This window comes from Molothrus aeneus, chromosome 4 (assembly GCF_037042795.1).
Source record: "Molothrus aeneus isolate 106 chromosome 4, BPBGC_Maene_1.0, whole genome shotgun sequence".
Taxonomy (NCBI): Eukaryota; Metazoa; Chordata; class Aves; order Passeriformes; family Icteridae; genus Molothrus; species Molothrus aeneus.
Genome location: NC_089649.1, coordinates 41,509,490 through 41,525,281, shown reverse-complemented (window position 1 = coordinate 41,525,281; position 15,792 = coordinate 41,509,490). Strand labels below are relative to the sequence as shown.

Sequence of the window (15,792 nt, the reverse complement as noted above, 5' to 3'; positions counted from 1 at the left end):
GCACAGCAGGGCAGGGAAGGGAGGCAAGGGAGAAACAGCCCTTGCCACCGACAAGGCAGCACAGGAGAGTGATCCTTATTCCATGGCCAACAGAGCAATATACATCACATTCACAAGTTTATTCACCATATCTAAAAGCTATTGTAACTAAACAATTAAAACTAAGTTCTGATTTCACCTTCTGTTTAACAAATTGAGTGAAATAACCATCTGACCCATCCAAAATGTGACAACTGGATATGACACAAACATACACTTACCCAAAAATAAAACAATAAATTCAAATAAAAGAACTGAAGATACTAAAGTTTTGTACCTTTTTGTCGGGTTTTGGTGAATTACAAATGGAATTTAGAGCCTGTTTCTTATACTCAAGCTTGTCATTTAGCTGGCGAAGTTTATTTACAGCATAACTGGCCTGTTCATTAATTCTTGTGCTGCATTCTTCAGTAGCTTCTTCACAACAACCTTGGCTCTAGGAACAGAGGGTGGGGGTAATTGCTACATTAATATGAGAAAAGAGACAGTTATTCACAGAATGACAGAATGGTTTCAGCTGGAAGGGACCTTAAAGATCACACAGTTCTGATCTCACTGCCATTGGCATAGACACTTCCCACCAGACCAGACTGGTCAGAGCCCCATCCAGCCTGGCCTTGAACACTGCCAGGGATGGGGCAGGAGGTGAGTTATCATTTGCTTCTTGATATAGATGAAAATGTAGGTAATAACAGATATTCCAGCCTTCAGATCCAACATCAAATGTCAGTCTGTTGTAAAAAGCCAAACCAAAACCAAAAACCCCAACAGACAAAGCCTCATTACCACTTCTAGTACGGTTCCTTGTCAACTCACAGCAACAGGGTAAAAATGTCCTTCCAGCTAAGGCTTTAGTGTTAACGAGAGGTAGAGTTAAAGTTTGTTTTAAAAGCAAAAACAGCTTAGTAGTCATGATGAATATTCAGAGCCAGATAGAAAAGTAAATACTTTGCACTGAGCTGAAAGATAATGAGGATGGGGCAGCAGCGAATAAAACCAAAAAAATTCCATATTTCTAACAAACAGACCTGCCTCCCACAAACCTTCACAAAACAGATTTGTCATCCTGCAGAACAATCTAAACCAAGTCCTTTAGCTTTCTACACAGATTTTACTGCTGTTTTTAGAAGTGTTAATAAAAATGTGTTAAAAGCACATATGCCTTACCCTAAATTCATAAATCATTTTCATATATGCATTCAGACAAACCAATAGCTTTTTCCATCTTGTGTACTACAGGCTGCAAAAAAATAGAAAACTTCACACCTTTCAGTGACATTTTCCTTAATATCTTCTGACATATAGCTCAACATCCCCCTTCTTACTGTACTTCCCCAAATAGACATGAAGACCTTGAGATCTAGCAAACAGCACTCAGCTTTTACTGCTGCTATGTTCAAAGATCTTTGAGGCCTGTTTGTGACTGAGTATATCTAAATTTATCTGTGGGAAGCTGAGTCTATTCTCATGAAGAGGGGTTCTAGGTTATTTAATGATATTCCAACTAAATAAACTGTATCCTTGTATCATAAAGAAAGTTTATAGAAGGAACTCTCATTCTCTTGTAAATTCTGTGAGTTTTAGAGGAGACAATCCTGTTGTAAATTCCATCTTATATCTTATTTAAGAAAGTCTGAGAAGAGATAACAGTAGCAACAATAACTAATCTCCTTAGCATGATCCTCAAACATAATGCAGAAGTCAGGAGTTCTAGGTTGAGAAATCCATGCCCTTTTCTAGCTCTGCATTTGCCTGCTCTGTGGCTGAGTAAAAACCCATTAGCTCCATGCCCTGTCCTTTCTTCTATTTTGCACGGACTATGAACTCCTAGGGTCAGAAACTTGCCTCCAAGCATGAGTATAGACCTCAGCTCACAATGTTGTCTTCTGGCACTACAATAACACAAATAATAATAATGAACAATATTGGGTGTTATTTAAAATGCTAATGTAAAGAACCACTAAAAAACCCCAAACCTTACACTTGTGGGGAAGCACAGAGGTAAAGAATGAATCAAAAATGCTATTTTCAACACAGAACAATTAGATGACTTTTCATAGGAAGTTCCATGCTAGCAATCAAAGAATTGCAATTAATTACAAATCAGTGAGGCTGTGCTCCCAGAAGCAGGCTGCATGATTTCTCTGTCATTAACTTTCCAGATACTTAAAGCAAAAAACACTACTGAATCACTAGGTTTATCACAAAAAAAAAAAAAGCCAGAATTACAAGATCAAATAACCTATATTCAAAATATCAAATTTAACAACCAACCAGTTCACTCAAAGCTGAGATCATAATGGATTGCACTGTCTTCCCTTCATTGGTAAGCTGACAATGGCTTCCATTTCTGTGAGTGACATAGAACACAGATGTCTGCCTTGTTTTAGTGATCTGACACATGCAGCACCAATGCCATCACCAGATCCTCTTCTCAAACTGCTGGATGCCAGCACTGCCTGCTTCTATATTTCTACCTGTGATATTTGTCCAAGTAGAAATACTTGGAGGTTTGTGGAGGTTTGTCCCAGAAAGTGGTACCAGGCTGGGAAGAAGAAAGAGTTGTTCCACCTGGAGCAGAACCAGCTCTCTGGCCCTTCCCAGATTCCTATCTTGTGACTTGATGTTCTCACATTTAATCAGGACTCATCCTTTTGTCCTCATCTCCTTGAGTGCATGAGATGGCTTTTATCTATTCAGCTACAGCAGTGCATGAGATGCATGAGATGGCTTTTATCTATTCAGCTATAGCAGTGAAATTTATAGAAAATGAACACAGATGATGCTCACAGTGCCCCAGGAAGTGAGGACATAGACCCAAACTAAACAAAAAACAATCTGTACTTCCTAACAATATGTATCCCTTCAGAGACATCCAATTCTCAGCTGTCATTTCCAATATATGGGGAGAAAAAACCCCACAAACTTATTAGCCAGTACTGCATTTTCACCAAAATTTGAAAGAACATGGGAAGTTTCAGAAAGACTCTTATAATTTGTTTTCACCTCAAAAACCCTGAAGCATGGCACAGCACCATAAGAACTGCTCTATTCAAGAGATACTCAAGCTGTATATACAACTTCATACTTAATTAGTTGTTAGATTTTTTTTTTAACTGTTTTGAATGTTATGGGCAGACTTGGCAATATATTAGTCTTTAAGGCTTCACAGCTTACATAGACTTCATATCTGGTCCACACATATCCAAGGACTCAAAGGAAGGACGGATGATGCTGATGTGAAAAATCTGACTTTTTGGCAGCTAAAGTAGATGTTATCAGTACAGCTAGCCCTAAAGTATTGTGTCAGTTTCCTCAGAGAAATCATTATCTGTGTTAGACTTTGAATAAATCATATGAAGAAATTAGAAAGCACCGCATTTAATGCTTCAAGAAGTTCTGGACAAAACTGTTCAGAGCCATTGTGCAAAGCCTCAGTGACTGCAAGCACAAGAACACAAAGCCTTTGAAGTACCTACCACTCTCAACAGAGAGCTGAGTTAGCAGTGAGAAAACTAAAAAACACATCTTGAATATTTTATCCAGGAAAAGAATACAGGGGAAAACAAGCATTGAAAAGATTCATCAAGCTATAAAAGCACATATTGCAAGTAATTTACTTACAACTATTCATCTCTGCAGATTTGCTGATACACAAACTACAAAGACTAGAGCACCTCACCTACAGAAATTAAAGTCATTTAAGGAGTAAATATAAAAGCCTTAGGTTCTGGAAAAATAGTTTCTAAATTGCAGAATGTACATCAGCACTTCTGGATTCTGCTTATTTGTTTATTTAAATCTGGTTTTAGACAAACTGTTACATTTCATTGAGTTCTGAGCAAGTTCACTGTAAATTGAAGACATCCATGCTGATCTGAAGCAGCAGCCTGACTGAAAGAGGCACTCAACATTCTGAGACATGCTCTTGTCAAAATGTTCTTGTATAAACACAACACACAAGTTGCCCTGACAAGACTGATTGAGACAGCCCAAGGAAAAAACCTGCCCCAAAAAGAGTTGCCATTGGCTTATTGCTTATGACATTTTGAATGCTCTGTTTTAGTACTTAGAGTTCTTGTGCCAGATTTATCTTCCAACATGGTCTAATAATTTATTCAATTAATCAATAAAAACCACTAAGGTTATATTTTACATTACTTTTTCTTCTCTTTTGTGCAATTTTAATACCTATTTAGTACCTAGGAAATGCATGGGAGACAGGGACAGTGCCTGGGCAGAAACCAACTGATGTTTCAGTGAGAATTTTCCCACTCAAAAGCAGAGCAGCTGAGCCTAGACAAAGTATGTTTTGCATTCTCTGTTTCTAAGGAGCATAATAAAAGATGTGAAATAGAGAAGGCTTAGGAATCTGAACTATCTACTCCAACTAAATTAAAATTTAAGTAGTCTGTCATTTTGTACCATTTTATTTGAAAGAGCATGTAAGCAAAAAGTTTTACCAGATGAAACTACACGAGTGATGATATTTATAAATAAATGAGAAAAATAAAGAAGGGTAGTCGAAAGCTGAAGGACAGAAGATGCTACTACATTCTTTTCTCAGGACAGTCTCTCAGATCACTTTAAATAACAGTGAAAGAAATTATCTGTGTGACTCACCACTTCATCTTTGTCCTCAGGAGTTAGCTGAGCAGAACTTCTTTCTTCCTCCTGCTTGACTGATCTCTCATATAAATCACTGACAATGAATGAGGGGTAGTATCTGTCCTTTAGAGTTTCATAAACATCTGCCTGAATTCTGTAGAATACTTCAATGCCTTTATTTCCCACAAGACTTTGCTGTATTTCCTTATAAAGGGATTTTTCCACAGGTATTTCTCTGCTTTCCACAAAAAAGTTCTGGTAAATGTCACTCACCAGTTGAGGTATTTCAGCCTAGGAAGCAAGGGAGAGGGAGGGAGAAAAGAATAATGAAAAGATACTGAAAATATCAAGATGACTCAGGACCCAGGTGCACAATTTGAAGGATAATCAAGCTAATTTCCTATCCAAATGTATGAGAAGACATCTGTAAACCTCTCACTGAGACCAAGCATGCTGCCTGCCTGTGCACCTCTGCTAAGCAATCCATTTTACAAGTTAAGTATGGATATTTGGTAAGTGAAGGAACAGCTGTGCCCTACAATTGCCAGAGCTTCCACACCCACTCTTTTAAATCCATGTTCCAAAAGCTGGCATTAAAAGGAAGAAAAGTGCTAGAGCAACAGTATCGTCACCATTTTAAATTCAGATGGGAAAGCTCAGCTGGATCAGCTCTCCTGTCTTCTGCTGAATAGAATCAATTCACTTTACACATCATTATAATTCATTTGCAGAGGAAAAGGGAAAAAAATGCAAGAGGAAAAAAAGCACAATTGGAAGAGACATTTACCAGTACAGGAGGCTGGGTATTTTTACTGAGCACAGTAAAGTGCACAGGATTGAACTTTGCATTAATGAACAGGAAAGAGTGAAAGTAATGCAGCAGAGCCCATTATCAGTTCCCTGAATTACCACCTACCTAAACTGGAGAGAATTAAAAAGGGTTTATCCACTCCCTCAGAATGGCACAATGTCCTTACCTGCCTCATCTGACAATACCACAGCCACATACATGGCTGCAGGACACTACCTTTGTGTAAGCTGCCCTGTAGTGGCAGATATATCCATGTCCATATGTACATGCATATTGTTTTGAACAGGAGGGCAAAAAATCACAACTGAGCAGTCATAAAATGATTTACAGTACCTTTTCCAATCATGAGCAGTTTGCAAGTCAACACTGATTTACAGAACTCTCTTCACAGTGCCTGACAAACCATTTTTATCAACACTCTCTAGCTTGAGTTGGTTGGTAGTCATTTTTTCAGTCTGTATTAATGGCTCACTACTCATACTCTACAATTTGTCTCTCTCTTTACAGGATGCTTTATGTTTTCCAATTGATTGGAATAAGAGCAATAAAATTACAGTGAACAAAAAGTTAACTGATAATCAATAATAAAATCTGTATTTCGTACTAGAGTGAATCCTGAAAGTTTAATTGCTTCCCCCAGAAATCCACCACACTGGTCACAAATAGCAAATTTTTATTCTACAAATTCTTCCTCTGCACCATTGCTTGTTGCAACTTTTAGTGATATTCCCTATCTTTGTTTCAGGGTTCTAACTCCTACTTTATTTTAGCCAAAATTACAATATAGCATTGTTTCTTCTCTCTATCAGTAGTGTGGCATTCCTGGAGAAACTTAGCTGCTACAGATTAGGGGGAGGTCTTTTAAAGCAACACCTCTCTTCCAAAAAGATTTTAAGAATGTATATACACACAATTTCATTATTTTGGATGGAAAAGGCTATTTGTAATTGGCAAGATGAGACAGTTATGTACAGACTTATCCAAGTGGAATGTTCCTCTAGATTTCATGTGAATTAATACAAATAAGCCTGCATGCTTTACTGCATGCTTTTTCTCTGGTGGAGGGGGCTACTCCTTTTGCATATCAAGTATTCCTTTTAACAGATGTTGTTACACCAACCAACAATAAATCACCATCACAACCGCCCACAAATTTTAATTGCAATATTAACTTCAAATATTGACATGAAGCAGCTAAAAAAAACCCCAAATTGGTTAGAACCCATCCTATGCTATTGATACTTCAGAAATATGAAGACATTTCCTATCATCAATACCACAACACACAGTGTCATCAATGTACAAAGGCTTGCAACTTCTTCCACCTTGTTAGCATTCTTCAGATTTTCCACAGACTCCCAGAAGCCAATCAAAGCCATCTTGTCCATCCTCTCCATGTAGATCCGGAAGTGCTCTCGGTATGAAGGGTTGGCCAAAATTTCTTCAAACTGAAGAATCTGAAGAAGGGAAAACTAAGAATAAAAACTGGAAAAGTGCCTAATTCTAACTCCTTTCCTTATAGGGAAAATCTTTTCACCATGCATCCCACAAATGTGTCCTAGATTCAACTACACAGACCTCCTACGGTAATAGTTTTGCTTCATTAAAAAAAAAAAAAAGAGTTTTAAGTACTCAGAAGATAAATTCATCTATGCTTCTATCAGATAGTAAATACCTCCACATCTTTCTAATCAGGATACATTTCAAAGGACTAAGATGGCCTTTCAAGTCACTCATGAAATGCTATTGTCAAAAATTTAACTTCCAATGTTCCTGCAAAGCAGAGGAGCCTGAAAGCTAAATAATCTGTTCTTGTTTCAAACACCAACAGTTTCCATACCACAGCCCACAGAGCTTTGAGATGTATCTCAGTTATTCCCAGAGACACAGAGAAAGATGTAATACCTTGTCTGCCAGGGCATTTGGTGCCCAGTTCCCACTGTTATTGAAAAACATCTATCAGAAACACAGTCAGGAACTAGTATGTTCTGTGATCTAATGCTCAGGACTTTTCCTGAGTGAGGAGGGTGTACATCAGGCAGTAAAGGAAATGAAACACAGGCTTCCTGTACCCATGCAGAAGCTGCAGCCATTAAGAAGTAGCATTAAAAAGCCATTATCACTTCCTTATCCTCTACTATTTTTGTGAATCCAGGCCTTTTCTTTGAGACAAACACCTGAAATCAAAACACTTCTCTGACAAAATGATCAAAACTTCCCATACTGAACAAAATTAATAACCTTGTCTTTCTCTGAAAAATAGGACCAAGTTTTTGCTATTTTCCAAAAACAGGACCATTTTTTGATGTTTCCTCATCAAAACCAAGCAACCTTTTCCCTCCAACCCTCCAGTCTTGCAGTTGAACCAGTTTTCATATCACTTATTTAGTGCCATTACTTTTATCACCAGGAACCCAAACACACTGCTTAAAGTAGTCTGAATTTCTTTGTTTCTCACAGGCACCAACCAAATCACACTTTTTCCTTTGAAAAGAAAGAAGGTCCTCAGGCACTGGGGCTAATGAGTCTTCCTATGACTTTGCATTTTATAGCAAAGTTTATTTGGTTTGGAGCAAGACGTGAACTCTGAGATGGAGGCATTAATAATTTCTCTAATATGGGTTTTCTGATACCTAACAATAATAATACAATTCTGGTCATCATCAGGATACCTCCCTCTCTGGGATGATTGCTCATTTTCCTAAATCTAGCACCTGTGAAACTCTGCAACCAAGTTATTATGTAGGAAAAACAGTTTCATTGTCTCAAGCTACACATGAGGAAACCACCTACATGGGCACATACACAACTATTGGCATAAAATCAGTGCCTTTAAAAGCCAAGCTAAATGTGGTTCTTTAACAGCTGCAGTCCCCTATGTTTTGTCTGAAACAGCTCCCCCAAATTTTGTGCAGTGTTTAAGTAAATTATATTTTTCTTATATGAAATGCTCATTTACATGTTTAAATTTCCCCTGTGACAATCATTGCCATTCTTCCCTTTATCCTTTACCATACCAATATCTTCTGGACATGACTTTGTTCTTAGCTTTAAAACTATTCAGATATATGAATATCTGCCTTTAAAAGCTCATTCTATAAACCTCACTGAAAAGCAGAGAGTACCTTGCTCAAGCTAAGCTTAATACAGAAATGGTGATCAGGCTGTCAAAAAGAACAACACAGACATGGCAATTTAAAGGCCAGTCTGTGATTTAGCCGCATTACTGTGCACTATCATATTTTCTATTCAATCATTCTACCAGGGACAATGATTTAAAATACAAGTGTAAGAGGGTCTTCCAGCCCCTCAAACAGATGTTTTCCCAATCTCAGGGACTGTCAGCTCTGTGAATAGCACAGTTAATAAATCACAAGGAGCATGTGCTGTCACTTCTTGAGTGAGAGGTCACCCTGGTCTCCATGCTTCCATGACCCAAGCTAGACCCACTCTGGCTGCCACAAGGAGGGTAACCAACAAACAAACAAAGCCTTCTCAGAAGTAACTGGGGCTAAGTGCTGCTGCAGGGAGCAAGGCAAGTGCAAACACCTCTCCCACCTAACAAAGGACCCATTGCACCAGTGCCCCATGGTAACCAAAGCAGTGGTGCCTAGCAACAGGGTTACACAAATCTCCTAATAGATAGCCTTGCAAGCTAAAACAAATAAGTTAATGGCAGAAAAGCTTACTCCCTTGCAGAAATGAGACCTCTCAAATGTCTTCTTGATTTTTCTTTAAGTCTGGAGTATTCTGGAATCATTAAATGTTACCAGTCCTGTACTAAAAGTGTTATGTTACAGCCCCAACACCAACACTGATAGACACAAGAGGGTTTCAGTTTTGAGGTGAAAAATCATAAATGCATGTGTGCTGGTTTCAGCTGGGGTAAAGTTAACATTCTTAAGAGACTGGCAGGGGCTATGTTTTAGATTTGTTCTAAACACAAGGCTGATAACATAGAGATGCTTTTTTGATGCTAAGCAGAGCTTACACAAAGCCTTTTGTGCTTTTGGTACTGCCACACTGCAGAGCAGACTGGGGGTGTGTAGGAGACTGGGAGCAGACACAGCCAGGACAGGTGACCCCAGCTGACCAAAGGGATGTTCCAGACCATGTGACAGCATGCTCAGTATGTAAAGGGAGGGACATTTGAGGGATGTTTGGAGTGACGGCTTTGTCCTCCCAAGTCACTGTTACAAGTGATGGGGCCCTGCTCTCCTGGGGATGGCTGAACACCTGCCTGCCCACGGGAAGCTGTGAATTCATTCCTTGTTTTGCTTTGTGTGTGTGGCTTTTGCTTTCCCTGTTAAACTGTCTTTATCTCAGCCCATGAGTTTTCTAGGTTTTACCCTTCTGATTCTCTCCCCAGTCCTGCTGGTGGGGGAGTGAGCTAGGGGCTGCATGGGGCTTGGCTGCTCCTGGGGGAGAAACCACAACAGTCCTTTTTGGCACCCAACTGTTCTGTGGATCTTACTTCCTTTCATGATTTAAAGAAGTTCTGCAGTAATTTGTAATCCTCAGCAAAAGATCATTTTATGATTCAGTATCACCATGGATTAGAGCACAAAACTCTAAGCTATGTTGGCACATAGGCAGGCATTAGGGCATTTGTACACCCTCAAATCTAATATCCAGTTAGCAGATATAATCTCAGAATTATCAGCCTCCACAGCAACCCTTCAAATCCTGTTAACTCAAGAGCAGCTTCTGGGTTTGGAAAAACCAGAAGCTTTAGTGTTGCCACATCAATTCCCTGCTTTAACAGGAATGTAACTTATATATCACAGCTGGTCACAGGCTGTGCCTAAGACTGGGAAAGGGTTAGGTTCTTCTATTTTTTTCCATAAGTGGGATGCTTTAACCAGTATCCCTAGCATGTGCCCACAGAGGAGACTTGTCCCTGGCCTTACAGAGCAGAGACTTGTCTTGTTAAATCCCTAAGGACAGTCACAACCTCTCTCTGGACAGGAACATAGAGCAACTAGGTAACTTAGGACTGCACAGGCACTAGGCACAGATTAGATGCACGGTATTGTATTTCTTTGCAACACACCAGATTCCCATTCACTACAACCACACTGACCTATAATGAATAGCCCAAATAAAGCTGGTAACAGCACTGCAGATGGTTGGGATGAACAGCATTTGGGTCACTAAAGGAAATTTAATTTTCTGCTGGGATAACAGCATACAGTGAGACTGCAGAACTGGTTCCTGCTTTGGATTTTTTCCTTTTTTTTTTTTTTTGGTAGAAGCCAGGAATAAGTGAAATGTAAAAACCATTACTGATAAATATCTTTTTCCAAGTTGTATTTTAAAAAACCCTTAACTAATGTTTTTTCCATATACTGACCAAAATTAAAGCCTATATTTATCTCGTTATGCTTTGAAAAGAAACAAGTCATCAGAAGTCTCTCTGTCACAGCAATGTGAACTAAGTGCAATGATTATATAAGTATCAGAAAGTATATACTAACCACATAAGGTACCTGACTATTTTACTGCACATACACTAATGTAAAAGTCCCTGCCTTGAGACTCACATGTTCACAAATATACTTCTGTCATAAGAAAACCCATTACCAGGCAAACGGGCAACAACAATTGAAGCTTGGTTTCTTAACATTTCCCAAATTCTGTACCATGATGTATCCTGACATAATATGTACTTACAATCTGAAGCTCAGAAATCACTATGAAAATCTGCTAAGTCACCAGTTAAATCAACATCTATCCACAGATGCAGGGGAAGTAAGATGTTCTGCAGCAGTTTCATCTTCGTTTTCATCAGCTGGATTGTGAACATGAGCTCATTCCATCTCAAAATACACTCAGATGGTTTCCTTGCTATCTCACAGCTAGTTCAGGGTCAGATCCCCAGACCCCCTCCTAGAACCCATGATCCACAAAACAGCTCCACTAAGATGCTGTGACTCCATATGTCAAATCTCACAGACAAGGTGTGGTGGCTGTTGTGCTCAGCACAACAGAGGGGAAAAAAACCATTCACTGGATAAACACAGACAAAAAATGCAACTAATTTTTTGTGTGCTGTGCAGGCACAGTTCCTAGGAAAAAGGACTAAAACAGCACTGACTATAAAGACATGCTTTATATATTACACTTACTCAAACTGCGTTTTCTCCAAAAACAAATCTAACACTGTGGGCAGAGTTTAAATCAGGATCAGAGGTAATGACATAACTCAGATTCAGAGAATAGCTGTGGCTTGTTTGTCTGTTTGTTTGTTTGCTTATAAGGATTTGATTAGAATTCACATATTTAGGATTTCCCTAGAAAACCTGGATTCAGGAAAATTAGGTAAGTGAAGCATGTACAAAATCAAATGACTAAAAAATCACAAGACTACATAGTCAAACAGAACACTGACAGCTCCAAATAATCCATCTCCATATATAAGCCCATAATCAGAACATGCATAAAAGACTTTTTACCAGCAATGCCATTACTCCCCTACTACTGCAGTCAAGAAAAAGCTTTCTATAGGATGCATAAGTGAAATCAAAATACACGTTTAATTCACTAGTCAACTCTTTGTTCAACTAGTACCAAAAATTCCCCAAAGTTAATAATGTATTCAAGATTCTACACTACACTTACCTAAAATATTAATTCAAAACACCATCAGTAAATATCATTTCTGACCTATTTCATGCAAGTTGAAGAAAGGAAGGCAAACATGCAGTTTCTTCTGCAAAAGCTAGTTCTGCAATTCAGATGCTACCTTAATAGAAATGTTAGCACAACCATACTCTAATATCTAAGGGCCACAAGCTGCAACCTGCTAATGTATCTTACCTACTAAATCCCAAACAATGCCTCTCTTTTGCTTAGAAAAGAGCCTGAGTGTTCAGTCAATACTGTCCAAATAGGAGGGGCCAACATCCAAAATAACACCAGCTGCCCTGAAATAAGTACCCAGACTGCAGCTACAACAGAGCTAGAGGAGGATAAGAAGGAGCAGCAGTGAAGAAAGACTGATTCCTCAGCTAAGCATTTTTCTGTGCTCAAAAGGGGACAGCATGGCCTCCCCCTCTCAAACAGCCTCCCACAGCTTCTTTCCTGGCAATGGAGAATCAGGGACAAGAGAAGGGAGAAGCACTTTTCCTATTTTCTCTACTGACATGACATTAGAGGAGTTCTAGGGCTTCATCACAGAAACACCAACAGTTTAGAAGCAAAACTGCCTCAGATCCCACTGTTTACACCATCACCACAACAAATGCTTCTGCAAGAAGTCATTACTGCTATTAATAGTACCATTAACTCAATATTGAGCTGCTCATTGGTATATTTGCAGGATATAACCCCAGGCCAGCAACTCCCACTAAAAAACCCTATTGGTTCATGAAACATGCAACATCAACTTCAGGAATTCCTTTAATTTTAATTACAATATTATATTTTATTATATTCCTGACCAATCCCTGCCCCTATCAAGTGCATCTTCACTGCTGGACTGCAGTATTGAACAATCTTATGTCCCATGTATCTATCCAGAAAAGCTGATAACATCTCAGCAGGCATCAAAAGTGGCATCATTGGCTCATGCAGGGCTGCCACATGCTCCCAGCTCTCTTTTCCTCTTGGCACCACTTGCTGCATTCAACTTCAGGAAAGAGATCAGGACTGTCTTGGCACAATCTATGACACACCACCTGAAATCATGCTCTAGGGACAAGTGGGGAGTAAGGAATCATTATGTTTCAGACCTTACTCAAGAAAAAACAAAATACAAAAAGTAGGAACTATTTCTCCATTATTCTACTTCTTCTAATATGCTACTAAGTTACAATTATTATAAGGCCATAATGAAAATAAAGATCCCTGCAGGAAAAGAAAAGCTATTTCCTACCTACATGAAAAACATAAAATCTTTTCACATTTGAATACATCAGCTACTATGCTTTGCCCAAAGGGAACAGAGCAGATTACAAAAGAAGTCAGTAAAATTTTTAAAGATTTGCAAGGCTAAGTAGTTATTTTATTTTTGTAGATGCTGGCCAACACAATAGTTACTTCTAATTCCAGACTACAGTGATACTGAAAACCACCATTCAGTCACAGCAGCTTTGCCAAAGATTTTCTGCAACAACTGCTCAGAGTTTTGTCAATTGCCTTCCGTAAGTGTTTACTTTTGAATAATTCAGTATCTTCAAAACCCACACATATCTCCTAAAGTAAGTATAACGAGGGCCAAAGACATATTGCACATATGTTGGCAGTCTTTTATTTGAAGGCAAGTTGCTACTTTCACAAAAGCTGCTAAGCTGCATGTCCTTATTAACTCCCTACAGGTGGTAGGTCTGAAAAATCACACGTGCTTACAAGCCACTCAGCCCTCTGTGAAGTTTCACATTGCACAGTATTCCAAGCTGAGCAACTAATGTGTCTTTTCAGGTACTTCAGTAACCTTTTCCCAGGGTAAATAAACCAAGCAGCAATTAAATTGTACTTGAACTCCTGGGGGAAGGGAGGGATTAACGACAGTGAGGCAACATGATCCAGTGGTAACACTTAGAAGGACCTTCAGACAATGCCATTTATACCTTCTGACTTGGAGGGCCATCACCTTCATCAGAAATGCCATCTTCCTGCTGATCATAAGCAGGGCCTCCCAGGAGCCTTATTCTCTTCTCACATTGCTTCTTTGCCACTGTCAGCTGATTAATATACCTCTTCACATTGCGAGCCCTTAGGAGGTCAGCTTTCATTGCTGCAGTTTCTTTTCCTTTTGAATCTAAGAATAAAGCAAATCAGAGAGAGTATTTTACAACAGGAAAACATCCTTGTACCATTGCTTCTGTGAAAAGCAAATCAGAGGCAGTATTTTACGACATGAAAATATTGTAGCACTGCTTCTGTGACCTGTCTGATCAAAGCATCTGTCATCCATGAATCAGCTATGCTCATCAGTACAGATACTGGCAAGTTTGCATTTGAAACAGAATGATGATTTTGAAACATTCTGCAATGATAACTCAAGGGTTTACACAAAAAAAGTTGAGAAAAAAAATCCTTATTCAAATGCATAGCAAAACCCAACCCCCCCAGCTCTTTTTATAGTTTGTTGGAGGACACAGCCCAAGATCTCTATACAGGATGTACATTTATCAGATGGCATTAAGGAAATTACCTACAGCCATGGCAAATGATAACACATGGAGCTGATGGCCAGTATACCTCACTGAACATAGCATTGACTGCCTGGAGTCACGAGGGACTGAGCTCTCTTCCCCCCAGCCCAGCATGACACATTCCCACACATCTTATTTGCAAACCCAAACCTCTTGTGCCTGATGTGAACAGCGTATCATACAATATCCCCTCCAGACAACTGACCAAAGTTCACTCAAAATGGTCAGATGACTAAGAAAAAAATCTTATAATGCCACACCAACACTGCACAGTACTGTTAGAAAGTAAAGTAATGTGAAGATGACAGTCAGCTGAATAAGACTTAGTTATAGCCAGTGCAATGGTTGTGCATTCTACATTCCATCCCCTTCAGCTAATTACCAGGGTTTAAAAAAAAGAGCAGCAGATAAAGCAGATATAAAACCTTATTGTGCAGAAATCATGTTTAATATCTGCAGGATGCAACTGATTTACATTTATACACTGGTTTTATTTTCCTCTTGCTCAATGATAACATTCATGCTTTTTTGGGCTGGGGCTATTATTCAGTAGCAAAGTACTTGGCTTTTACTTGGCTCTGGATTATCTGACTGCCCAGGGATAAATAGTAAGGATCTATTCTACTATGTTTTCAAACCATTAAATGCTAGCAAAATCATGTAGATAAAAACAGCATTTGATTTTCACATGAGTTGCTGTTAATAAACAACTACATAGTTAGGTTTGTGACTGCAAACACAGCAAAAAGGAAGTCTCTCAGAAATTATTTTAAATCCCTATTTTAAGCAAGTTTCTAATACATTATGGCGACTTCTCCTTTTATAACTGTTTTTATCCTTATATTTCCAACTTAAAGCCACATGTAAGTATTGGATGCAACTCTAAGTTGTCTTTTGCATACTGAAGGACAACTCAAGGTACATGGAGCTCCCTGAAGTTCTACACATAACTGAGTCCAGATATTCTCCCATTATCTTCGCCCATATCTTTAATCTCACTTGATTTCCTTTATGTATTTATGTTGGTAGGGATGGTACCTGATACAAATACTCTTAGTATTTTAATGGATGAGTATCATTTGCATCTGAGCTGCCATATAATAGTGAACTAAAGAAACTAAAGAGATGATACTCACTGAAGCAAATGATAAAATTACCCAAAAAAAAAGCCATCTG

General features: G+C 38.8%; 1 protein-coding gene across 1 annotated transcript in view; it reads right to left on the bottom strand.

Annotated features, from left to right (window-relative positions):
- Nucleotides 1-15,792, bottom strand: part of SNX25 (sorting nexin 25) — an 83,231-nt gene that overhangs the window by 19,612 nt on the left and 47,827 nt on the right. The window contains exons 7-10 of the mRNA XM_066548332.1: nt 14,029-14,219; nt 6,784-6,915; nt 4,663-4,938; nt 317-475 (exon numbers count right to left, since the gene is read on the bottom strand). Coding sequence (XP_066404429.1) covers nt 317-475; nt 4,663-4,938; nt 6,784-6,915; nt 14,029-14,219 — 758 coding nt within the window. The remainder of the gene's footprint in view (nt 1-316; nt 476-4,662; nt 4,939-6,783; nt 6,916-14,028; nt 14,220-15,792) is intronic.